This window comes from Cryphonectria parasitica, assembly GCF_011745365.1.
Source record: "Cryphonectria parasitica EP155 unplaced genomic scaffold M406scaffold_3, whole genome shotgun sequence".
Lineage (NCBI taxonomy): Eukaryota > Fungi > Ascomycota > Sordariomycetes > Diaporthales > Cryphonectriaceae > Cryphonectria > Cryphonectria parasitica.
The window spans coordinates 1,766,699-1,791,269 of NW_024468911.1; the positions used below are offsets into that span (position 1 = coordinate 1,766,699).

Sequence of the window (24,571 nt, forward strand, 5' to 3'; positions counted from 1 at the left end):
GCCCGGATCCCAATCCCACACCGCTATCATGTGATCACCCAGAGTGGATCCATCTCTTTAGTTGCACCGTTCATTTTCTGCCTCTCAGGACCACGATCTAGACCTGGGGGGCGTGGGGGGGGGGGCGGAGGGGTAGCAATCAATCACTTTGTCCGCGCTTTGGATGCATTCGGGTCCTCTCAAGAGTCCTACTTCGGTGATGGTGCAGGATGTGAAGATTCTCGAATTATCAACGAGAGTCAAGTGATTCAGACCGCTTTAAACATTATTCCTATCTGTGGCAGGGTAAGCTGTATACATAAGCACGCACCGTAAGAGGGGGACGTCAGACCCGGAAACCTCTTTCAATATATACCTGCACAGCTGCAGTGATTCTTCCCACTTTTTCTCCAGCGGCTACCAATGAAGGTAAAAGCGTGCCAGTAGTCAAGGCCTGGACATCATCACAAGTGTTGATCGTCACTTCTGACCCATACTTGGCACCTCCGTGTCCAATCGAGGCTGATCACGAGCAGCCAAGCCAGGCTATCGCAAGGTGCACGACCGCACGCCTTTCACGGGCCACATGTTTCGTACTTCCCGCTGCCCCTCACATGAGTGCGATGCCTGCTCCGGCAGCTGCCAGCCCCAGCATCTCCATGCCCATGGCAGCCGTCTGTCTTGGGGCCCAAGCCTGTGCGGCGCTCCCGCTGGTCGCACTGGAAGAGGCGGCAGTTCCGGACGTGGAGCTGGCGGTCGCAGCAGAGCCGGTGGTCTCCGTGGCGGTAGCGGCGGCGGTCCCCTGGGTGTTTGCAGCGGTGGCGCAGCTTACGACAGTGGGGACGGTGACGCCCTGAGCAGAGCAAATTTGGGTGGCAAAGGCGATGGCGCTGGTCTGGTCGGCGGCGTCGCACGCGCCGACGAGGCAACAGGCGATATTGGAGAGGAAGTCCTGATTGGAGCAGATGCACTTGGGGTCGGTGCCGCAGCCGGCGTAGGAGCCCCCCGAGAATTGGTCGGAGGCGCAGTCTTGCTGTGAGAGGGGTGCAGAGAGAATGGTTAGATCAATCGTGGGTGGTAGTAACCAGATGGGTTTGAGCAGGAGCGTGTGCCAGAAAGGACTAGACTCTGGTTGGAGAGGACTTACAGCACAGGTTGGCAGACCTGAGAACTGGGCGAAACTGAGGCCGGCGAAGAGAGCCGCGGAGAAGAAGGAGAGCTGCATGGTGGGCGGTGGGTTCGGTCGAGATGGGGATGTCGATAGACTGTGCTGTGAAATGCTGTAGTGTAGAGATTGGAGGAAGTATACCAAATTATTGATTTTCAAGCTACGCACGGGATGGATAAGGTGAACGAGGCCAAGTTATTACGAGTCACTGTTCCATCCGGGGAGGAGGAGAATGGAGGCGGACGGAGGCAGGAAGGAACCGCGGCCGAGCCATTGGGGAAGTAATAGCATACTCGAATGCAGGGCAGGGCAGGGCAGGACCTGTTGAGCCGTTCCTGGTTCTGGACAAGCTTCGGCATGTGGCTTCATATTGGATCTTGCAGGAAGGAGCCACCACCCAATGAGGAGAGAAAACCAAGAACCCGAGAAGGGAAGGGACATTCATGCAAGGACGGCCTGATCGCTGCCGAGCGAGAACAGCAGGGCCCACCAGAGTAGTACCATAGTACGCACTATCGTGTTGTCATAGGGAAATATGATCTGTGCAACCCTAGGAGAGAAGGCAGAAGCTGAAAACTTGATCTGCCAATCCAATGATTGCGACTCGAGAGGAGCCGGTCTCTCCTCTTCCCATGTTAACACGCATGAAAATTCCCTTGTAATCATATATGAGAGGAGTGCAGAAGGGACAGATGGAAGTAGAGACAGAGAGACAGTGGGAAGAGAGTATGTGACCTTTGGGGGAGGGACGGCTGAGAGAGGGAGACAAGAGAAAAGGAGCATAGCAACAACAACCTTATCCGGTGGCCGGCCATGTGTTGCTGGGGCCACCCCAACACTCATATGGCTCGATCTTGGAGGGATCCACTGTTTAGACTTACTAACAAACTATGAGAGGTTAAACCACCGCCACACTTGGGTTGAGCTTGAAATTCCAAGAGGCTAGTCTGAACTCTGAACAAAAACCAAGCATGGAAATAGAAGGAAAAACCCCAGGGAAAAAGGAAGAAAGGGCAAAAATGGAGGAGTCGTATTGCCAAAGCGACATCAGGAACGAAACAAGTCAGCCGCAGTAAATCCTCTCGTTGACAGATCAGATGAGGAAAAAGAGGGAAGAGAAACGAAAAGGAAAACAAACCGGTGGAGATTTCCCCAGGCGGATTTGGTGGGCCACTGCAGGTGCTGGGTTCTGGCGTGGCATCTAACTCCACCCTAGCATGACTACTACTACGTTTATGGTATAGCACGGCTAACACCTCCCATGTCGTCGGGTGATCACACTGCACCGCGCTGCCATAAATCACCCCCTCGTCACCCGAGACCCAACTCGATGAACCTGCAGCCAGCGCTTGACAGAGGATGGACAACGGGACCTGCCAAGAGTATATGATGACGGCGTGGAACATATTTACCTAAGAAAAAGGACGAAAAGGATGAAGAAGAAAACGAGGGACGAAAACACATTCATCAATGACTTATACGTCACTGTTGTAGATGTTCACATGGCGGGAAGCTCATTCCGTACTCACTCATCGGTGGATCAAGTTCGTATAATTTACACATAGTAATACTGTGTGAAGATCTTCTCCAGATTTTAGAGTCTAAATGCTGTGCACGCATGGCTCGGTATCACGGCATTGATGAGCCCAATACAACCTTCCAGTAAAGGTTTGCCCTGGCATTTGTAAAGGGGGAAAGAGGGGGGTGAGGGTTGAGGGGTAGTAGTACTTGCCTCCTAAATGGCTGGTCAATCAATCAGTAGGCCGTCGAGTCGCATCTCGGAAGCCGCGCGCGGGAGCTAAGGTTTGGCCCCCCATAAACACGCCTCCAGACCCAAAAGACGGTTCCCTTGCACTGAAGAAAACTTCGCGAAGATCACATCCCCATGCCCACAGCATGCGGGCCTTCTCGCTCACGATCTCCATTTGATTTATGATGATGCTTTAATCTGAATCGTCTTCATGCTATACAGATATCCTTTACGTCGCTTCTCGGTATAGATAGTAGACAGCTCTTTCGCGCGCGCTGCTGATCACTGTCGCCATGGGTTTGGGAATCCTCGAGGACCGGGCTCTGGACCACGTTCCTGGTATGTTCAGGCGCGCTTGACAGCAATCATATGGATCAAACCAATTGACCATCAATCCGCTAGGGACAACCCGCTATTTCGATGACCCCGAACGGACGCAGTACGCCGATGACGACGGCGGCATTGCTGCTACTCGACACAGAAATCTCAAGGTCCTGAATGGCATCATTCTCGTGCCCCAGCCGTCCGACGACCCTAATGACCCTTTGAACTGGCCGCTGTGGCGCCGCGATCTCATCACCTTCATCCTCTCCATATCCGCCATCTTTGCTACCTGCCTCGGCCCCATTCTTGCCGCCAACACCGTCACCATCTCCCTCTACATTAGCAAAGACTTCACCGATGTCGCCCTGTTGACCGGCTACTTTCTTTTGGGCACCGGGTTCGCCGCCGCCTTCTTCGTTCCCTCCAGCCGCGTCTGGGGCAAGCGCCATGCCTTCCTCCTCGGCATGATCATCCTCATCTTCAGCAGTGTGTGGGGCGGCGTCGTGGGCCACCACAAGAACTACAACAGCTTCCTCTGGGCCCGCATCATCCAGGGCGTCGGCTGCGCCCCCTTCGAGGCCCTCGTCAATGCCGCCGTCGGCGATCTGTATTTTGTCCACCAGCGCGGCAGCAGGATGGCCTTTACCAACCTCGCTGTCTTTGGCGGCGCCTTCTTCACCCCCATCCTCGTCGGCAAGATTACCCACACCCTTGAGTGGTGGTGGACCTTCTGGCTCGTCGCCATCTTCTGCGGGGCCTGTCTCCCCGCCCTGATCTTTCTGTGCCCAGAGACATCGTACAGGCGGGACACCAGGCTCAACACGGACATGCTGGCCGAGGACGAGACCACCGCCGTCACCAAGGAGGCTGAAGCCCCCACGCCCCCAGAGGCGGAAAGCAGTCACGATCCCGCCAAGCCGGTCAATTATTGGAAGTCGATCGCGCTTTTCAACGGCCGCAAGACGGACGAGGCCATTTGGAAGCTCGCGCTGCGGCCGTTTCCGCTGTTCCTGCAGCCGGCCTTCTTATGGGCTTGCCTCATTCAGGGGACCCTTATCGGCTGGACCGTGTTCATTGGTGTCATCCTCGGCGCCTATTTTATCGGTTATCCGCTATGGTGGAACGAGGTCAAGACCGGCTACGCCTACGTTGGGCCTTTTGTTGGCGCTCTCCTGGGCTTCATCATCGCCGGCCTCCTGTCCGACTGGTCCGCCCGCGCTATGACTCGTTGGAACAAGGGCGTTTACGAACCCGAGTTCCGTATTCTGCTCGTCATACCTCAGCTAGTCTTCGGCGTTATGGGCGTCTTCGGCTGGGGTATCACCGTCGACGGCCTGCTCGACGGCAAGTGGAGTTACGTCGTTCCCCTAATGTTCTTCGGCTTCGAGGTCTGCGGCATGGTCATAGGCGCTGTAGCTAGCAGCTTGTACATCGTGGATGCCTATCGTGAGTTTGAAGTGTTTTTTTTTCTTTCTTTTCTTTCTCTTTCCCCCCCTATCTCCATGTCCCTGTCGGGTCCTTGAACATGTGCTGACTCAGTCATCGGTAGGCGACCTGGCCATCGAGGGCTTCACGTGTATGATCATATTTAAGAATATGTTTGCCTTCGGTCTGACCTTCAAGGCCTACGACTGGCTGATTATCAACGGCACCAAGGCGACGCCCGTTTTCAATGCTCTGGGGGCGGTTCAGGTCGTCATCTGCATGCTGAGCGTACCCATGTGTATGTTGTTCCCCATTCCCTTTCACTTGTTCAAGCACTACACGAAATGATTCACTGACAGCAATTATTTGCAGACATCTTTGGCAAGCGGATTCGGAGCTTTTACTACCGTCATGATATCTTGAAGATATTGAACCTCCGATAGGGGCATGGATTTCGTGGTCCTTGGGACATAATCCTGGGATTCCTTCCCAGCACGTTCATCATACCCCAGTTATTCTGGCCTGGACGAGGAGCCGGCCTCTTTGTCAACATAATCTTCGTTAATGTGATAAGCTTACAGAGGTCACATAAAACTCTGAATAATAAACCAATTTGTAGATGAGCTTTGCATGCCTCTCTAATCAGCTGACCAGAGGGCAAAAGGCACCAAGGTACCAATGCATGCCGCTGTTTTCTTTACAAATATTACTTGTGTGACATAGCAGCATGTAGGCTAGTAAGACAATGCAAATATGAACATCTAATAAGTGTCAATTTCCTCTTCGATCGCCAAATGAAGGAAAGACACAACCTAAACTTAACCCCACGTTCCACCACCACCACCACCCCGGCCACCCCGCCTCTGCGCGCTGAGTCTCCAGTCGTCCTCGCCCTGGAACTTGTTGTACAGCGGCTGGATCCGTTCCGTCTTCTTCCTCTTGGACAGCCTGTCGGTGGGGGCAACCTTGAAAAAGGTCGGGGCCGCCTCGACCAGCCACTTGGGCTCGATGGCCGTGGTGATGTGCATGTACTCCTTGCTGGTCATGACCAGGCTGTGGTAGATGACCCATTCGGCGTTCTTGCCGAAGAGGGCCGACGAAGGGTGCAGGTAGACGTTGGTCCCCTCGATGAGCGTCTTGTAGCCCTCCTGCGGGTCTTTGCGCGCCGAGCTGCGGAAGAAGCCGGAGCACAGCGCACGCCGGACCTTCTCCGTGTCGCGCGGCCCCGCGGACACGATTGGGTGGCGGTAGCGCTGCATCATCCGGGTGAGCTGGTCGCGAACGTCCTTGGCGCGCTTCACGCCGCGATTCTGGATGAAGTTCTCGAAGCACCACGCGTTGGAGTAGCCCGAGTTCTTCCAGGCGTTGAAGACGTTGAGGAGGGTGAGGTGGTCGCCGTGGGGGTCGTGGAACTTGGCCTTCTTCTGGTCAGCCTGCGACTGCTTCTCCTTGGGCCGGTAGAAGACAGTCTGTATGTTGAGCATGGATACGATGGTCAGCATCTCGTCGGAACAGCCGAGGTCGACGCTATACACGAGAGCCTTGGCGAGAGAGGGATCCACGGGGAAATCGGCCATCTTGCGGCCGAGGCGAGTGAGCAGTCCTTCGTCGTCAAGTGCCGAGAGGGCGTAGAGCTCCTCGAGCGCCGTGAGCATTGTGTTCATGGGTGGTGGGTCCATGAAGCCGAAGTGCAAGAGGTCGTTAATGCCAGAGGCCTTGAGCATGAGAATAGTATGGGCCAGATTCTGCCGTTGAATTTCGGGAATCGTTGTCGGAAGCATCTCTGTCTCGAACGCTTGTTGTGTGTAGAGTCGGAAGCATTTGCCTGGACCTGTCCTGCCTGCTCGTCCGGCACGCTGTTGTGCACTGGCTCGGGAGATGGGCACCACCACTAGCGAATCCATACCAAGCTTCGGGTCATACGCATTCTGCTTGACGAAGCCTGGGTCGACCACGTAATAAATGCCATCGATGGTGATAGATGTTTCGGCGATATTGGTAGCAAGAACAACCTTCCGGCTGCCCGGAGGCGCGGGATCAAAAATACGACTCTGCATCTCGCTCGGTAGCGCTGAGTACACAGGCAGGATAAGAAGTTCAGGCACATTAGGGCCTAGTGCTTTCATTCGCTCGTAAAGCACCTCGCAAGCCGTGTCGATCTCTTCTTGACCCGTGAGGAATACGAGGATATCACCTGCTGGTTCTGCGAGATGTATTTCCATCACTGTCACTAGCGCTGCGTCGAGGTAGTCGCTCTCTGGCTCTTTTGAGTAGAGAACTTCAACAGGATATGTCCTTCCGGGAATGGTGAAGATTGGCGCTTCGTTGAAGTAAGACGAAAACTTGTCGGCATCGAGCGTGGCAGAGGTGACGATGATCTTGAGGTCTGGTCTCCGCTTGACTGTTCGTTTCAGCAGACCAAACAACACATCGGTCGCGATCGTACGTTCGTGTGCTTCGTCCAACATGATGACAGAATACCTCTTCATATCGGGGTCCATGATGACTTCCCGCTGAAAATGGCCGTCGGTCATGTATTTAATCACAGTGTTCCGGCTGGTCACGTCGTCAAATCGGACGGCATAGCCAACCTCAGCACCGAGTTCGCAACCGACTTCCTCAGACACACGCTTTGCAACGCTGATAGCGGCGACACGACGAGGTTGTGTACACCCTATCATGCCTTGGTTTCCAAATCCAGCCTCAGCCAAATATTGGGTAAGCTGTGTGGTTTTGCCTGAACCCGTCTCTCCCACCACGATCATGATTTGATTGTCCCGGACAGCTTGAATGAGCTGGTCTCGGAATGCGAACACGGGCAATGACTCTCGTTGCTGCTTAATGGTCATGTTCGTCCGCTTTCCTTTGGGTGCATCCATCGGCGCAATAGCTTTCCTCCACTCTGGTGCCGCATCTGTCTTCTGGCGCATGGCGGCGTGCCTCAGATCACTAGCGAATTGTCGCTTGTCAGGGTCCGCCATGGGATCCTGCCACTGAGACTGCAGATCAACTTTTGCCTCTGATTCCTTCGCATCTGCTTCATGCTGCCGCAGTTCTTTCCTTTCCTTGGTGAGATTTGTGCCGGCCATGGCCGCTCGATTGAGAGATCCATCGGGAGCTTTAACGATCCGGATGGGCGACAGCTCGAGACTCTGCTTCGTTTGACCGGCAAGGAACGGTGGCTCCTCGTCTCGAATTTCAATATCCACATCCTGCTCTAGTTCCAGCTGACCCTCGCCAGTCAATGTGGACTGATAATCATCCTCCAGGTCAGGGTAGTCGGACGCCTTGGCGACTCCAGATGCGATCAGTTGACGTATCTCCCATCTTTCAGGGGAAGTCATTCGCTTCTTCTGCCGCTTTTGAACGAAACGACTCTGGGGCGGCTCAGCAATAACATGATGGCCGCCGCCCAGAGCCTCGGAATTGGCTCCTGACTGTATTCTCGCTTGTGGATGGAGGTCGTCTCCCGTCTCCTGATCTACCTCCTTCATGGACAGACCGATGCGGCTGCCTTCGATTTTGACGACCTTGACCTTCACATTCTGCCCCTTTGCCACAAGGTCGGAAGGGTGGTTTACCCTCTGTCCCTCGGCGAGCTGCGATACGTGTACGAGGCCGTCGACCTTGCCCTTGATCCCGTGCAGATTGACAAAAGCACCGAAATCCTTGACGCCAGTAACGTGTCCATCGTATATCCTTTGAAGCTGTGGCGAGTCGTCAAGCTCGCGTGGCAGAGGTCGTCGGAATTGATCTTTGTCTTCGTCTTCGTCAAAGCGGCCCCTGATACTCCTGTGTTTCTTACGGCTATCCCCATTCGTGTAGTCATCGTCGTGCCTGCCATTCCGCCCTCTCTTGTAATCTTCTTGGTCGTCATTGTCGTAGTATTGACGCTTGCGATCGCGATCGCGACTGTGGCTTCGGCTGCGATCTCGATAGCGGTCTTTCCTCCGCCACCGCGAATCCTCCTCGGCCTCTGGGCTCCGGCTGCGTTTCCTCCCATTCTGCGCCTTCTCTTTCTTGGCTTTTCCCTCCAGTCCTTCCAGCAGAGCCAGGGTATCGTCAATTTCGTCCACGCCGTCATCGCCTGCGGGCTCCTTGTCCGGTATGCTGAGGCCTCGGAATATCTGCTCCTTCTCGTGTATGCTCCGGTGCGGCCGATCGTCGTCCTCGACAAAGCCTGCCTGTTTCTTTTTGTTCTTGAGCTTGGGGTGTAGTGTACAGACGAGTCGGTCTATGCTCTCGACGAGGGAGTTCGGCAGGGTGGATGCGCCCATGGCGGGCAGCATCTTCTTGAAGTCATCGAGGCTGTCGCATTCTAACCGTTTCGCGATAACGAACTCGGCGAGGGTCTTGCGAGCATCTTGATCAGGGATGCCCAGATGGTTCTGCAGCTCGGAGGAGATCTTGGATACGAGGGAGAGGAGCTCCAGCGACTCGAGGGACTCCAGTTCATCCATTTTTTTTATTTTTATTTTTGCTGTAGAGAGTGTGATATGTGATGGCCAACGGCGAAGTCCAAGAAGGGCTTGCTGTATGGACTGTCAGCCTAAAGAAGTTCAAGTGTAGCTTTGCGGCAGGCAAGGCAAGTGGCTAATCCCGGACCACAGTGGCAATTGCCCACCACGAAGCAGCCCAAACCCCCCCCTCTCCCACCGCTCCCTCTTCTCTCCCCTTTTGCTACTTAAGTAACCGTGGTCACCAAAGGATGGAAAGAAAAAAGAGGTATTAAGAAAGGGAAGGGGAGTATATTCATGCAAGAGCCTATAGATCACGTGCATACAATGCCCATTTTTTGGAAGAGACAAAAAAAAAAAAAAAAAAAAAGGAATCCAATCACTTGATAAGCAACAGATCAAAGCACTGGATGTTTTCGAACGTGTTTCATGCTAAGAACTTCCCTCAAGCCAATGTTTTAGGCTCCCCAGGCTCTTCTCTCCTGCACAGTGAAGTTCCTATTGTATGTGCACCAATTCCAAGTATTCTTTTCCCTCCTATGCACCAGGATTTCAAGCTACACAGTAGAGTATTTTACTTGTACAGGGTATCCTGTGTGGGTGAGATACTCAATGTGCAGCATAACCACCTAATGTACCTAAGTATAACAAAGATGGCATTCCAATCATGCCATGAATGCATCTTGACAGCTGCATCTGGAATCTCCAGAAGGCTCTAATGCTGCCAGCAATTAATAGCACAGGAAGGGTTGGGGGGTCACCACTTAGGGAGTCTTGGGCCCCACAGCCCCCGTCGAGCCTCTTAGGGGTTCTCCCACTCTGGTGCACTAAACTGCCTTATGTAAGCACTGCATTACGCAACCTCACAGGGCTGTGTGAGACGCCATAGAAACCTTGAATCCTTACGTTCGATCATACCTTGGAAACAACTCCGCCTGACCCATCTTTCATCCTGGACCAAGGGCCGCTTTTATCTTGTCTCCCTACAGTACAGTTTCTTATTCTTACTTAGACAACACCACTACGACAGCAACAGTGTCCGAACTCGCAAACCTAAACACTCGAGTCCTATCCTACTACACACAAGATTCTGAAGACGACAAGCCTATCATGTGTTCCTCAGACATCTTCTTGGGCCTCCTGGCTCTTCTCTTCCCACCTCTGCCTGGTGAGTTTCTTTGTGTCTACTTTTGCCTCCACCCCTTCTCTGCACTCCATCCTCAATGGCTGTCTTTTATGGGCCTTTATTGAGTGTGGACGTCGCTTTGCTATCCTGCTCTTGGTGCTGACAGTTTCATCTTCTAGTCTGGGTGAAGTGTGGTATCTGTTCTGCTGACTCCGTCATCAACATTCTGCTCTGCGTCCTTGGCTACGTCAGTATCTTGCTCTCAGGCTCACGCGCGCCCCCGTTCGTGTGTCTATACGGCCCCCTTTACTAACCATCTCTCCCCCCTCGATACAGATTCCCGGTCTCCTCCATGCATGGTACATCATCGCAAAATTTCCCGAACCAAATTACAATGACTACGAGCGTGTCGGCGACTCGGAACGCGGCGGTCGCGTGGCGTATGTTGTTGTGCAAGAAGGTGGCGATGAGCGACGGTCACAGCGGCCCGCCGGTCGCGGCCCTGCGAAACCACCTGGCCAGCAAGCGAACATGACCTATGGCACAAACACGCGAGAGAACGCCGAACCCTCGTCGCAGGCACATGGACACCAGGAGGCGAGCGCCGGACCGAGTGATGGCGCACCTCCGCCCAGTTACGCCCAGGTCGTTGCTGGCGATAACAAGATCCAGGATCATAGCTAGTGGGCTGAGGATCACCACTTGAACCCGGGCCCACGCAGGTGGAAGGACTGGGGCAACAGTCAGCGGTATTGGCGGCGAGAGTGACAGGAGATGGTGGTAGGGGACGGTGTCAGGCTACAACGAGATGGGCTTGGAAAAGGGCGCGGCAAGGCTTCGGCGGCTTCGGAGTTCGTTTTGGTTTTGGGTTTTTGGAAGCCTGAAATGGCTATGACGGTTTACAGGAAAACATGAGTCACTCGTTTATGACACACACACCTCACGGTACCAAAGGGCAGGGCGTTCACAGGGTCTTGTCTGGATGTGAAGGGGAGTTCTGGGCATGGTTCATCTTCAATACACGACACAAATCGCAGCTTCGTTTTCCAGCCATTTTTTTTTTTGGCATTTCCCATTCATCCGGGGGTTGCCCCCTCCCCCTTTCCCTTTCCAATGTTGCAAGTTGTACAACCTTCTGCCGCCGTAATAAATTGTCTGTATCGCTGCAGGTCCAGATGCAGGTTAGATCTGTCACAATCACGACCCAATCCAGGATGTACAAGCCTGGGTCAGATGTGAGTGTACGTAGCCACTACTTTCATCATCTCCGCTGCTAGATATCATGTAAGTTTTGTCACGGGGTGTCAATATATTGACAATGTATCCGCCCCTTGCAGGAGGACGTAGGTGATAGATAGCCTGGAGTGCGGAGTCCTGCTACATTATAACTGACTTCTGCTGGTTGTCTAGTGGTTTGACTTGCCTCTGGCTCACCTTGATCTAACTGTGCTACACGCTGAGTATCCTCTTCTCGAGTTGAGCAAGCGAGTTGCTCATCCACATCATACACCTCCTGCGCTTGTGGGCAGACGAACAAATCTTACGTATTCCACCTCGATGCGCTGGCGGAGCTTCTGGTGTTGCTCACTGCCCCTATACCCATGAAACGCCCCGATTCGTGAACATGGCCCCTCTGGGGCCGCGCCCTCCTGAATAGTATCTCGTCCAGAGGGCGGCCTCGCCTGGATGTGGATCAACCCGCTGTCCTTCCCCACGTAAAGATGCCACATGTTCTTGAACTCCTGCGGTTTGCCAGGGACATCTCGTCGGTGTGCAGCTGGCACATCGTCCAAGTCGTCGATATAGACACTCATCCCCAGCGTGAATCTTTCGGACGCCAGATCGTCAGCTGTGTGTCTGTCACGAGTACGCCACTCCTCTGTCCCCATCGTGCAACAACGAAGGAGGTCCAAGTGGTCCAGCCGGTCCTGAAGGAGCAAGAATTTATCAACGATCTTCATCGACTCCATTCGCCCATCGATCTCGTCTCCAAAGAGGAACGTGATCTTCGTGTCAACCGACGCCGCCCAGGACCAGGTCGGCGCTCTGAACGTCTTCTGTCAGCCACCGCGGGGCTGTCACCAGGGCATCATGTCGAAACATAACCACATCCGATGAGAAGGGCGTCAGAAAATACCATAGTAGTATTTGAAATCAAGTTCGCTCACCACGACGTCTGCAAGCCCGCTTACGGCTGCGAGCTTGTCCGACAGGTACATAAGGTCCCTATGACTGAACGCATTGATAAGTGATTGCCATTCATTGATTCAACGCTCCGCCTGTCGTTTCCGGCCCACCTCGGTCATCGGGAGGGCAATATGGGGTCTGGACTTCAAGTAATATTCCTCTCGTGAGCCACAAGAGCACTGCCATGAGAGCCTGACTACCCCGAAGCTGATGATGCGGCACGAGAAAATCATCTCCTGGAACGCCCAGCTTCGCTGGTCGAGTGGCCTCGCCTCCGGTGTTTGTGAGGAGCCTAACAAGCGGTTCCACACGTAGCAGACCTCATTACCACCCTGCATGGCCTTCACGGACGGCAGTCCTTCCGGGATGTATAACCGTTCCTGGAACAGTCCGTCCTGAGCATCTTCGGTCGCAGTTGCAGAGATCGTCAGTCGTGCTCGACTGTAGATCTGTTCCATTAGGACGGCCTCTCGTTCCCAGTCGGTCCTCGCAGGAGCATCCTGCCCCTGGATTATGCAGAGAGTCTCGGCCCAGAGATACTTGATGCTAGGCGCCGCGTGACACGCACAGCCTCTCGGACCGTCGCGGGGAGCTCGTCTACAGGCACCCCCGCCGCAGTACTGGACTTGTTCACTGAAGTGAGCTTTCGGCCTGTGGGATCCTTGCCCCAGCAGTAGCTCAGCGCCATGTATGCGCAGGTCTCGCCGGCTGTCGTGTCCAGTCGCGGCTCTTCCTCTTCCTTCAGACCAACATCAACGAGACGGGTGGGCAGTGCTGAGACCTTATTCTGCGGGCATTTGGCCGAGTTTTCTTCGGAGCAATCGGCGAGCCAGTTCTTGAATCAGCTTTAAAGATGCGGCGGAGCCAGCGTTACTCTTAACCAGCCGGTAAACAAAAGCCCCCCTGACGGCGATTTAACGTCGGTATCGGATACTGCACCCCGTGTGTTAGTGGCAATGAAGAGAATACGCAGCTTTGTGTGTCCAGAAGGCAGGCGAACGAGAACCAGGACGACGACCTACATGGGCCATAGTACACCGAAAGTCTACCAACGTGATAAGGTACCTTTTCACCACCCTGGGGCTCCAGAACTCAGCTTCCCTCCTTGCTGCTTTGGGGGCTCAGCCGCCAATAGAGTTTTCCGGCATTCCTCGGGCGCCACAGCCACAACATCGATCGCCATGATCGGCTCGCCGCTTGCCCGGGGTGGTCATCGATACACCCGGACCTGAAGTCCATCCAAACCCATGTTCTGCGACCTATTGGCGCCCCAACCGCGGTTACTCGTGGAGGTCCAGAGCATGGAACACGAATCGCAGCCTGTCTCCAGGGGCGCCACGGCTCCAGTCGAGTGCATCGGGGTGCAGCACATGTCCTGTGTCAGGAATGTCGCAGACTGAGAAAATTATTGCAGGACTCGCAGTGCGGGGGTGCCATTGGGCCCGTTTTCGGGTTTCTGCGGTCGGGCTTTGTGTCTGTAGCAACTCTCTAATAGGTCATGAATAGACTGGGATGCTCATCATCATGCTCTACATAGATCCCATTCTTGGTTCCATCTCGGGCTTCTAGACTGCTGACAGTCTGCTGCGAGTAAGTGGCAGTCTCACTCAGCTGCATAGAGGAGGCTGAGCGGCGGAGGCACTAAGCCTTGACGAGGTTACGGCAATACGCACTGCAAAGTTCTCAGCGCAAGCAACTTGTTTACCTTGTACCATGACAATTACTGACTAGATTGTGCAGAGGTAATGGACTGGAACTCGTCGGAGACGTATGCAGTAGCTCGGAAGACAGCTTCCCCTCGTCAAGTGATCCCGTCCCCAAATCGACGTCGCCTGCACAACGAAGGAAGCTTACCAACGCCAGACGAACCGCCTTCATGAAAGGAGAGTCTTCCTCCAACTCCAAAGAAAAAAATAAGCCACGATAAAACACAAGGATATCAGATCCTGGCCCTCTCCATGGCTTTCTGCAGTGCCTGTGCATCCTCCACCTCTCTCATTTGCTGATCAAGATCGGGATCCACCTTCCTCTGTTCCTTCACCGTCTCGCGCTCCTCCCTCTCTAGACCCTCTTGCTCTCGCCTGTCTGCGACATCAGGGTCATCTGCCGACGGCGGTGGGCGTGTTTCGGGGCGGGGCGGCTTCCAATCCAGCATTAGGCTCTGCGGCAGGAATACGTAGAAAGAGGGCAAAACGTCGATGACATCCTTGATAAACTGGATTCCGATGTCCAGCTCGCAGATTGCCAGCCGCATCTTCATACCCACGGTCAGGTGTTCCAGGACCACATGCTCCATGTACACAGATACTGGTTTTTCAGAATTACTGGCCCGCCCAGACGCGTGTGTTGGGCGCTTGTCCCAGCCATCCTCAATGATGATGGGATGCAGTACCATGTAACCGGTAGGAGTGATGGGCCGGGTACTGCTGCTGTGTGCTGGGAGGCCCCCGTATAGATTAGCAATCGAGGGATCGGCAAACACGATGTCTCTCACTTCGTAGGAATTCTGAAAGGTGTCAATCAGATGCAGTGGCTTCGTATCCATCTCGAGCACACGGCCGACGAGATCGGGCTCGTGCAGCACAACGGTTGTCTTGAAAACTGACTCGGCATCAAAGTCTGCAGGGGCAAAAACCATGTTGTTAATGGACCCCGGCAGTTTGACCATTTCGCCTGAGCTTCTGACGAACTTCTTGTCCTCATACATGACGAGACTTTGGTCTTCCAGCCCGATGTTTTCGTGTTTGTTGATGGGCTTGCCAGAGGAGTAGAAGAGGATGCGACAGGCGAGATTGAAGTCACCGGGCATCTTGTAGCCGGCTGCGGCGATGTGTGGGAGCTCGGTAAGGGCGAGCTCGCAGATGTGAGTGGCCTCGGCTAGATTCTCGTCGTACTCAGGGCAGACATCATGGTGGCGGACGTATTTTAGGAAGTTGAGGACGGTGTCGGCAGCCAGAGAAATCTGTGGAGTATTGGGACCACCCTGCTCGGGGAGGTAGGAGCCACTGTAGATGACACTGAGGTCAGTCCTCTGCTCGGTAACGGTAGCATCTAGAAGGAAAGGTAAACGATCTCGACGAGAGGTCAGGCAATGGTGGAAAAAATACTTACAGGAATCCCGCAACAACACCCGCGAAGTCTACATCCCAGTGCTCTGGATAGTAGGGATCGAACCACTTGCCCTTGGCGCCACTGTCATCGGAAACGAAGTTGTTGGCGGTGAAAGCACGAATCTCGTCGGCGGTGTAGTCATCGTTCTTCCATTCTTTGACCAGATCAGCCGTGCCGGTAAACTGCCGCTGTGCGCTCTCGATGCCGCCAAGGGCGAGATATTTCTGGAAGAGAACATTTCGGTCCTGCGTCAGGCGTCGGCGCGCAACGAATCGCTGGATGCACTCTTCGATTCTCCTGTCCAGAGTTTAGGAGGCGAGAACGTGCTACCTGGTCTTTATTAGGCATAACTTACTCGTGGAATGGTCTGGCACTGCTGAAAGATTAACGATTGTGCCGAGCGCTGCGTTCGGGGCTCGGTACTCACGGGTCATAGATCTCCTTCTCGATGGCATATTCAGCCGGTGTCATGGGAGGGTCGGCGAAGCCATCTGCGCGGATTCTCGTCAACAAGAATCGGTATCCGTAGACAGCGCAGCGTTGAGGGAGAATGCAAACCTTCAAACCCTGAACCACGATTTTTGACCAAAGCAGTCTCGCCTCGCTTGAGCGTGGGTTGAGGGGCCATGTTGATGGGCAAGCCTGTATGCGAAGAAAAGGAGGGGTTGGTGTGCAAAAAAGGAAGTTTCGATACAGCAGGAAGGCGCTTTCTATGTTGGGAGGATATGAAGTCTGCGGCTGCTTGTGGGGTTTGAGACGGTTGGAATATTTCAAGAATATCGAGCATAGGAGAAGCGGAAGAAAGAAGGTGAATCAAGTACAAATTGTTTGCTAATTGCAGAAAGGCAATTGAGCAAAGCAGCACCACCTGGAAGCCTCTCTGCAGCATTCACTATTGCTTCACTTACTTGCAAGACCTGCACCTGGAACACCACAGGCACTAAGCTTTAATGGACCTGGACACCTGGTCAATGATCATTGATCACAGATCTTTTGAGGCTGCTGGAATCATCCTCGATATTGCCAAGAAGTTCTTCGATGATTAACCGAGTATCTTTACAATGCTAGTGCTTCGGTGTAGGAATACTTTCCTATTATCTCTGCTGCAGCCAAATCCGACGATCATTCTGAGAAAGAGACGATTTTCAGCGAACGTTTGCACTGAGTTCTCTGAGCTTCTGAGCTTGGTTTCCATTCAGGTGGTCCAATCATGCTGAAGACAATCTCAACCGCCACTGACTACTTTGGAGGCGGGTGTGATAATTGTTACAGTGAAAGAACTTGTTGAAAGGACACACACTAAGCACAAGAAAGAACAGGAGAAAAGAGAACAAAAGAGGAGAAGGAGTCGAAGAGGAAGGACAATACACAAGCAAGTCTTGACTTCTATCACTGCTGTAACACTTAGAGCAACTGTGCTCCGAATGGTGTGCAGCTACCCAGGACTTTCCCACCCACCAACCACATGCATCCATCGTCCCCTACCAAGGAGAAAACAAGGCTGCTTAATGTTATACTTACGGTTTAATGAATAATTCAGTGGAAGTGTTCATGGTGGACGAGGGAGAAAAAAAGAACATGCTATTGACAAGAGCATGGCCCAACGTAACCCCACAGGTGAGGCTCATCCCTAACTGCGGTATTGTGCATACTGCAGGCGGTAATGCAGTCAGACGCTGAGTCCGTCCAAGATATAGTAACTCGTTGACACAGCTGACACTCGACCCTCCTTCTTCAGGTAGCCATGAATGTTGGGCGGAGCCTGTATATCTTGACGGATCCGAACCGTGTCGAAGTTTGCTCTCTCGCGGTGGGTAGTGTAACATTTGGGGAGGACTGGGGACGAGAGCTTGTTTCCGGCAGGCCTCCACTGACACGGCGAAGGCACAGCCCATGACCTGCATATGCCCGTCCGGCCCGCCTAACAAATCGTGCATCGACCCGAGATGGCCCCCTCCTTAGGGTCTAGATCGCTTGTGGATGAAGCAAGCCCGGTCCCCCAAGATATGATCCGTCCTTGCTGGCTGGCGCCGCCATCCACATCTGTCAGGAACGGGCCATGCTCGAAATCGTCTGTGATCTGCGGCGAACCTTGTGAATCGAGATGTCATAATGGCCACTGATGATTCAATGTTTGCACGGTGGCACTTGTGCCTGCGCAGCTGAACCGCGGTCGAGACCGAGAGTGAACCCTCTTTTCCTTCACCGTCTGCTAGTTGGGCATGCGACCTGATCAGCTGGGCTGCGCTGAACTGTCTCACCGGCTTCTTCGATGCTTCTGATTCGAAAAAGACCCAATTATCGGCCTGGTCGCCTTGTACGATCAGGTCTCACCGCATTGGTTCAGTGAATAGACGGCAGTCACCGCAAGACATCCGTCCAGACGATATCAGGCACGCATGACTAACTGTTGTGGTTCAGCTTTTTTCATTCAGTGCCTTTTGTCATTGATTAGAGGGAGATTCGGTCTCACTGGAGACGATGGCGATAAAGTGAGCAGGGGGGGAAGCAGAGCAGAGGGCTGTGTCCCTCTTAGCGAGCGAGGGCTCCCGGGCCGCGATCCAACAGGAGAGCCAAGAGGTCGCATCAGCCACCCAAAACAGGGCCTACAGAAGGGCCTTGTCTGCCCACCACAGCCGCCACTGTCAAATAGGGGATTTACGCGTAAGCGCTTGGAACGTCGGCGCATCGCTGCTGCGTCCCATTGACGGGTCTATGAGAGACTTTTGGTTAGTCGGTGGCAGCATTCAGGTGGTCGAATGATGGAACTTAACTCATCGTAATATATAGCTCGAGGGTTGGATTGTGACTCAAATAGGGCGTTACTGAAGCAGAAGAGAATCTCCAATGAATCCAGGGGCTTGGGTCACGGTGGGGGCGTCCACTGTTTTGCCTCAAGGATACCCTGCATTTGCACCTGTCAGAAGATCGAGGGCCCCTTTATCGGCCCTGAAGATGGTGCGCCGGTCACCAAAAACCGCGGATCACACTTCGCCAACAGCGCTCACCCGCCCCAACATATGCAGCATGACAAAGGCGTGCTGCTGCGGAAGTAAGACATTAGGTCACTCCACTGAAGCGCGCCTGTACCTCCAGTGTTTGCCCAAAATTGATCTATCGCATCCACTATTTCTTGACCTGCGCCTTCTGTAATTTTTTCTACTTTTCTCTAGTACCAATCCTCTGATCCTTGTAAGGCATGCACGGTCCCTCTCACTCCCCATCATCCATCACTTTTCGTTAACGCTCACCCACACAGCACTACCCCCAAGGTCTAAGCCATTGCCTTCGCGCAAGGACCGATCCTCGAGCTGTCTCGTCCTTGTCTCCTTGTTATTTTCTCTTCATAACTCTCCTTTTGTCCCGCTCTTTTCTCTTCTCCGAATCTTTTTGATCTTTTTTTTATTATTCTGCAGTGACCGACCTTTTTGCCCTTGGACGCCCCCCAATTCCAGGCGCGACTCTCTTTACCGTTTTCGTGTCTCGGTCGTTTGGTGCATCTCCGACCACATACATCGCCGCTCCTCGATTCATTTCCGGTCCCCCTTTCAATCCCTTCTCCTAGACAACACAATTGTGTGGGCTTCAACCCTGGATGCGCCAGACCCGAGCGCGCCCATTCTCCTCCCTTTTCACAACACCAGACTCGTCTCCTGTCCAGGAACGAACAACTCCCAGACCAAGATGCCTTCGCAAAAAGTGATACCTCACTATTCCGAACTCGTCGAGTACAATTACGCCGTCGCCGGACAGTGAGTGTGCCAGACCACGAGGAATGCAGCTTGTGGGCCTGCGCGGTGATACTAATTCCTCCTTTTTAGCGATGGAACAATGTGCAATACGGGCGGCGAGCTGTTCATCAAGCCGTGCACCAAGTCCGAGATCGATTTCTACCAGTCGCTGCAGGAGCCTGACCACACGCGCATGGCCGAGATCGTCCCTCTCTTTATCGGCAGCCTATCACTCAACGATGGGGCCGACCTGAAATCAATCAACGAGCAGCTTCCCGTCGTGGCCGATAATATCATTCCGGAGATCAAGGAGCACATACAGGAACTCGTGGGAGAACACCGCGAGGCGAAGGAGGCAGCCATACCTACTGCAGTGGTGGCAGTGCCACCGCAGGATACCTCTTCAACAGCAGCAGCAGCCCCAGTGGACAATGTGACCTGGATACCGAACCTGAACCGCAAGATACCTACCAACACCGCCGTAGCGCTGGACAACGTCGCGTTTGGATTCAAGCGGCCGAATATTATGGACGTGAAGCTGGGCCGGAGGCTGTGGGCAGACGATGCGCCACTCGAAAAGAAACGCCGGTTCGACAAGATCAGCGCCGAGACCACACACCACGACCTGGGCTTCCGCATTGCTGGCATGCGCGTGTACAAAGGCTCCGATAACCCCGACGACTTGGATGAGGAGGACTACAAAATCTATGACAAGGACTTCGGTCGCAATGATGTTAACAAAAATAATGTGGTGGATGCATTCCGGCAATTCATCTACAACGCTGGCGCCGGCATTGACGATGACTACGCGCGCGCTGTCGCAGAAGCATTCCGCAGGGACCTCGAGCATGTGCGCGACGTCCTTGAGGGTGAAGAGAGCCGCATGTACTCCTCCAGCCTACTGTTTATCTTTGAGGGCGACGGCGATGCCCTCAAGGCTGCCATCGACGAGAGCAGCGGCAGCACGGTCAACTCTGTCAAAGGCAAGAAGGAAGGCAGCCTCCCCGGACGTACCACGAGCCGTATTGATAGTGGCATTGGCTTGGACGACGATGGCGAGATCATCTCCTATGGCGCTTGCCCTACCGATACGGCGTCCGAGTCTGACTCTGATATGGAACTTGAGCCAAAGATCTGGAACCTGAAGCTCATCGACTTTGCGCACGCCACGTGGACCCCAGGCCAGGGTCCTGACGACAACATTCTATTGGGCGTCAGGAGTTTGATCAGCATTTTCGAGGAGCTGTCACAGTGATGTCTTCCCCCGCGCATCCGAGCGGCTACTGGGAAGAAAATAGCGGCAGTCTATACGGCCACAGTACAACGGGCATCTAGGGGGGGCGGGGGGCGGGACTGGGGAATAGGGGGTTCTGGCGTTTTGAGGGACAATGCTTTTTCAGAAAGACACAGATAGACCTTAACAACTGTCATCGCATGGCAATATGGGGCAAGACAAAATTATCCGTACCAAAAACGGAGGCGGCGGTTAGCATCAGATGGCAACGGTTCTGGGACATGATGATCGGGCATCTCACAAAGAACCGCACGAGGACGCATTCTCCATTGGCGCTCATGACGACTTCCATAATACCCAATACAAATATGGTCTAGGAGTACAAATGATTATCTTTTTTTTCCCTTCTACTTTTCGAGCCTACTGCTACGCCATCAATGTTCTCTAGAAGATGGGTGAGGCTGCCTTTAGTTAAGTCGAGCATTGCAAATCCTAGCCTGCCTACTAAGTACTTTGGCTTGAGAGTTGCGTTTACGTGCGCACATTGCAACTCAGTAAACAGACCTCTTTGCGGCTATAACCAGTAAAGAATTCATCAAAAGTGCCAAGATTGGTCAATTCGCCTGAATACCTTTCAAAGTGCCTGAACTTGTGACATCCTCAAGCATTGTCTTCCTTGAAGGTAGCACAAGAAGGGGTTTCTTTCCTTAGCTTTCCTAGGAGGTTGACTTTTGGGGAACCTTGGAAGATTGGGTATGGCATCTGCTTTATTTTTATTTTTTTTCAACCAAATCTGTCTCTCCTTGTCTTATCGTGATGCCTACCCCTATCATTGATGAAAGCTGCAGCAAGTACCACTTCCAGCCTACCAGCCCGACGGCTGCACCCGCTGTCCCCACCCATCCCCATCTCCATCCCTCCCCGCAAGCCTGTAGTGACCAAACCCTGCGCCCCGGACAGAGCTTAGAGCTCCAAGCTATCCCAACTTCACCTTTCCACCCACATACAAACTCACGCACGCACCCCACCCCACATCACACCTTCAACACAGCCTACACTCTCGTACCTTGATCTTGAGCTCATTTCTTTTCACAGTGCTAAAGAAGCCATAATTATGTCCATTCCAGGATTGGGCCAGCTGCCCATCAAGGTGAGCTTTGTTGGCAGTCCTTCCCTCCTTCCCAGCATCTCCAGCCTTGTTCTTTGAGGAGCCACTCTTCCGAGAGAAGTCATGCATGTGTATCACTCGCAAGCAGGAGCTCCTTTCTCCTGCCTCCACGAGGTCAGCAGCCTTTCACTGTGGATCCCACAATCTCTTCGCTTCATCAGAGCCTTCTCAGATGGCCTCTGCGAGGGTCCTTGGTCACTGGCATTTATGTTCCTTGCCAACATGCTCATTGTTGAAAGGGCAGCATGACCATTGTGGGTCACTGCATGGCCCACTGGAGATGCATTTGAGCTACGAGCTAGCTGTCATCGCATTCAACGTCTCTGCGTCCACTGTGGACCTCTGATCACTCGCACTTCGATGAGATGCTTGTTGCTTTCCTGGGCCGGAGACATGAGTCCTTCCAAAGCAAGTGGATTCTCAATATTTCAACTCCAGAGCACCTCCAGTCACGAACACTGGGTGATGAGCTTGCAGTCAAACCTGGGATCTTATCATCATCTCTTAAGAATCAGCAGACACCACGAAAAGCATTTGCCCAAGTTCTTTCCACCCAAGGATATCAACGGCCTTGCCAGGACAGGTCTGACGGTTGGACCATTGTAATGTGCCACCTAGATCTGTCTTGAAGAGGCTCACTGCCTTCTGTGCCACTTAGTATGAGCCACTCACAAAGATGGGCTCCTCGTCGGCCAGTCATATGTCTTTCTCTGCTGTGATGGGCTTACATTTGGGATCTACTTCTCCAGTGCCTGGTTGCTTGTGGAAACCTGGATCTGAATCACACCCAAGAGAAAGAGGAACACGTTCTCCCATCGAGAAAGGCTTCCTTTCATTGGTATATCTTAGAAAGCTGAACTTTCTACCTGCCACCCCTTGAAGTAGCTGTCTAACCTATGGAGCTGCAGAGGGATCTGTTGTGGTTAGAGAGACCTGCTTTTAACCTCTTTGATGTTTACTTCATTATTCTATATCACCACACAGCTCTACAATGAAGTAAACACGCATGATTGATGTCTTTCCTGGTTGTGGACCTTGCTGCTTTTTTCTTTGCGTGGCATCCTCATTATGAACACTGGCTACCCACACATGATTGCTTCTCTCCACAAAAACCTCGTTTACCCTGAGTTTTGACCAAGTTTGCTGACAAGATGTCCACCCTCCAGGCCAATCCCAGCTCTTTACGCCAAACTGTGAGCCTCTATCCATTTTGGGAGTGGCGGTTTGAGGTCTCGCACACCGACACCGTCTCCGTCCGACTCGTTTACGGTATCGCCGATAGAGATGGTACCGAACTTGCCCTGAACAAGTGGTATCGTTTCAGCGGCACCCGATCCAAGATTAGCACTGCTCGTGGCTGTACGATGGAGATTGAGGGGAGCTGCGATCGCCAGAGGGTTGCCGAGCTGACACCAGCTACGAGCGCCTCAACAGTGCATATGAACTTGCACGTCCTTCTGGACCGTCTGCGTCATGAGGCGGTGGGGGCCAAGCCTCCCACCACAGGTCCGCGTGTCATGATCGTTGGCCCTAACAGCGTCGGCAAGACGACAATGGCACGAACACTTACAGCATACGCAGTGAAGACGGGCTTCCAACCCATCGTTGTCAACATGAACCCGCGAGAGGGTATGCTGCCCCTGCCTGGCACCCTCACGGCCGCGACTTTCGCGACCATGATGACCATCGAGAGCGAGGGCACCGGCGCCTGGAGTGGTACCCCTACAAGTGGTCCCGCCGAGGTACAGCCAAAGCTGCCGCTCGTCTACTACTACGGCCGCGAGCACGCCACGGATGACCTTCAGCTTTACAAAGAGGTCGCCTCAAAGCTTGCAGGCGCCGTCACCAGCCGGATGAGCGAGGACAACGACGCCAAGACTGCAGGCCTGATCATCGACACACCGGGTGTCGGCTTGGTAGGAAAGTTGGGCGATGCGGAGATGGAAATCATGGCCCACGTGATAGAGGAGTTCTCGGTGAATGCCATCATCGTGCTAGGCTCGCATGCCGGCAGTGAGGCTCTGCGGAAGCGATTCCACGGCGAGAAGACAACGTTAGGCGATGTGATCAATGTCGTGAGCCTCGACGAGAAACCCGATGGTGTGGTGGAGAATGACCAGGCGTGGCTGCTGGCTTGTCAACATGCAGCAATTAAGGAGTACTTTTACGGAGACAGCAAGACGACCCTGAGCGCCCCAAAGCAGATGGTAGATTTCGACAGCGTCACGATCTACCGGGTTCCTGATCGTAAGTCTACTACTAATTTCCTTATCCTCCCTTCTGTATGTCTGGTGTGGTCTTCAAGAACACGGACAGGAAAGAAAGAGAACAAAAAGAAGGCACAAGATTATTGACCTTTGATGCGCAGCTACCGATTCACCCGAGCTCCGTGGTCTCGAGAGGCTTGACCCAAGTCCAGCTCTCTCACACTGGACCATGCCCGTCATGAACGCCAAGGCGAATGAGTCTCCAGAGTCCATCCGCACGGCCTCGGTCCAGGGCTTTGTCTACATCACCGACGTCAATAAGGATCGCCGCAAGATTAGTATTCTAGCACCCGCAAGTGGTCGTGATCCACAGAAGCCCCTACTTCTGGGCTCTTGGCCTGAGCAGTTCATCAATCTCGTCGGCTGAACGGGAGGTCATGGGGGTGTTGTTGTCCATTCAGGCTTAGGTGTATTTCTAGAGCATTTGTGCGTCGCCTTGGCGGTGCTGGGTCCGGGTGTCTTTTGAAGGTGGCTCGGAGGGCGAGCATAGCAGTTGGCGTTACTGGTCAATGTGAATAAAAACGAATAGCATATTAAATGCCCTACACCCTTCAAAGGACGAGGAGGTTCAAGTGCTTGCCTGATCAACATATTTTCTTCCTTCAACAATTTGGCTCAGTGTCAGGATATTTCTCCTGTTTCCT

General features: G+C 53.5%; 10 protein-coding genes across 10 annotated transcripts; 4 read left to right on the forward strand and 6 right to left on the reverse strand.

Annotated features, from left to right (window-relative positions):
* Positions 1-374: 374 nt before the first annotated feature.
* M406DRAFT_97783 (uncharacterized protein) lies at positions 375-1,303 on the reverse strand. Its single transcript, XM_040926377.1, has 2 exons — positions 1,127-1,303; positions 375-1,012 (listed from the first exon to the last, which is right to left on the reverse strand). Exons 1-2 carry the CDS (start codon positions 1,202-1,204, stop codon positions 590-592), a joined length of 501 nt encoding a protein of 166 aa, XP_040778115.1. The 5' UTR covers positions 1,205-1,303; the 3' UTR covers positions 375-589.
* Positions 1,304-3,190: 1,887 nt separating this feature from the next.
* M406DRAFT_328252 (MFS general substrate transporter) lies at positions 3,191-5,089 on the forward strand (the record flags this gene model as incomplete). The annotated part of the gene is made up of 4 exons (XM_040920308.1): positions 3,191-3,236; positions 3,300-4,667; positions 4,771-4,944; positions 5,019-5,089. 4 exons carry the CDS (start codon positions 3,191-3,193, stop codon positions 5,087-5,089), a joined length of 1,659 nt encoding a protein of 552 aa, XP_040778116.1.
* A 160-nt stretch (positions 5,090-5,249) lies between these two features.
* On the reverse strand, positions 5,250-7,114 carry M406DRAFT_288112 (P-loop containing nucleoside triphosphate hydrolase protein; the record flags this gene model as incomplete). The annotated part of the gene is made up of 1 exon (XM_040918774.1): positions 5,250-7,114. One exon carries the CDS (start codon positions 7,112-7,114, stop codon positions 5,465-5,467), a length of 1,650 nt encoding a protein of 549 aa, XP_040778117.1. The 3' UTR covers positions 5,250-5,464.
* A 3,079-nt stretch (positions 7,115-10,193) lies between these two features.
* M406DRAFT_321486 (uncharacterized protein) lies at positions 10,194-11,303 on the forward strand. Its single transcript, XM_040919511.1, has 3 exons — positions 10,194-10,271; positions 10,409-10,476; positions 10,566-11,303. The coding sequence occupies exons 1-3, from the start codon at positions 10,214-10,216 to the stop codon at positions 10,911-10,913; spliced, it is 474 nt and encodes a 157-aa protein (XP_040778118.1). The 5' UTR covers positions 10,194-10,213; the 3' UTR covers positions 10,914-11,303.
* Positions 11,304-11,458: 155 nt separating this feature from the next.
* On the reverse strand, positions 11,459-12,118 carry M406DRAFT_69320 (uncharacterized protein; the record flags this gene model as incomplete). Its single annotated transcript, XM_040925251.1, has 3 exons — positions 11,459-11,502; positions 11,664-11,742; positions 11,774-12,118. The coding sequence occupies 3 exons, from the start codon at positions 12,116-12,118 to the stop codon at positions 11,459-11,461; spliced, it is 468 nt and encodes a 155-aa protein (XP_040778119.1).
* A 378-nt stretch (positions 12,119-12,496) lies between these two features.
* Positions 12,497-13,447, reverse strand: M406DRAFT_69321 (uncharacterized protein; the record flags this gene model as incomplete). The annotated part of the gene is made up of 3 exons (XM_040925252.1): positions 12,497-12,922; positions 12,985-13,251; positions 13,439-13,447. The coding sequence occupies 3 exons, from the start codon at positions 13,445-13,447 to the stop codon at positions 12,497-12,499; spliced, it is 702 nt and encodes a 233-aa protein (XP_040778120.1).
* A 908-nt stretch (positions 13,448-14,355) lies between these two features.
* Positions 14,356-16,155, reverse strand: M406DRAFT_328256 (uncharacterized protein; the record flags this gene model as incomplete). The annotated part of the gene is made up of 5 exons (XM_040920309.1): positions 14,356-15,421; positions 15,528-15,824; positions 15,883-15,894; positions 15,955-16,018; positions 16,086-16,155. 5 exons carry the CDS (start codon positions 16,153-16,155, stop codon positions 14,356-14,358), a joined length of 1,509 nt encoding a protein of 502 aa, XP_040778121.1.
* Positions 16,156-19,211: 3,056 nt separating this feature from the next.
* Positions 19,212-20,513, forward strand: M406DRAFT_252859 (SAICAR synthase-like protein; the record flags this gene model as incomplete). Its single annotated transcript, XM_040916869.1, has 2 exons — positions 19,212-19,279; positions 19,349-20,513. The coding sequence occupies 2 exons, from the start codon at positions 19,212-19,214 to the stop codon at positions 20,511-20,513; spliced, it is 1,233 nt and encodes a 410-aa protein (XP_040778122.1).
* Positions 20,514-20,626: 113 nt separating this feature from the next.
* On the reverse strand, positions 20,627-20,901 carry M406DRAFT_355486 (uncharacterized protein). The gene has a single exon (XM_040923189.1). The coding sequence runs from the start codon at positions 20,842-20,844 to the stop codon at positions 20,686-20,688; it is 159 nt and encodes a 52-aa protein (XP_040778123.1). The 5' UTR covers positions 20,845-20,901; the 3' UTR covers positions 20,627-20,685.
* A 1,910-nt stretch (positions 20,902-22,811) lies between these two features.
* M406DRAFT_328258 (uncharacterized protein) lies at positions 22,812-24,294 on the forward strand (the record flags this gene model as incomplete). The annotated part of the gene is made up of 2 exons (XM_040920310.1): positions 22,812-23,907; positions 24,029-24,294. 2 exons carry the CDS (start codon positions 22,812-22,814, stop codon positions 24,292-24,294), a joined length of 1,362 nt encoding a protein of 453 aa, XP_040778124.1.
* Between the last annotated feature and the right edge of the window lie 277 nt (positions 24,295-24,571).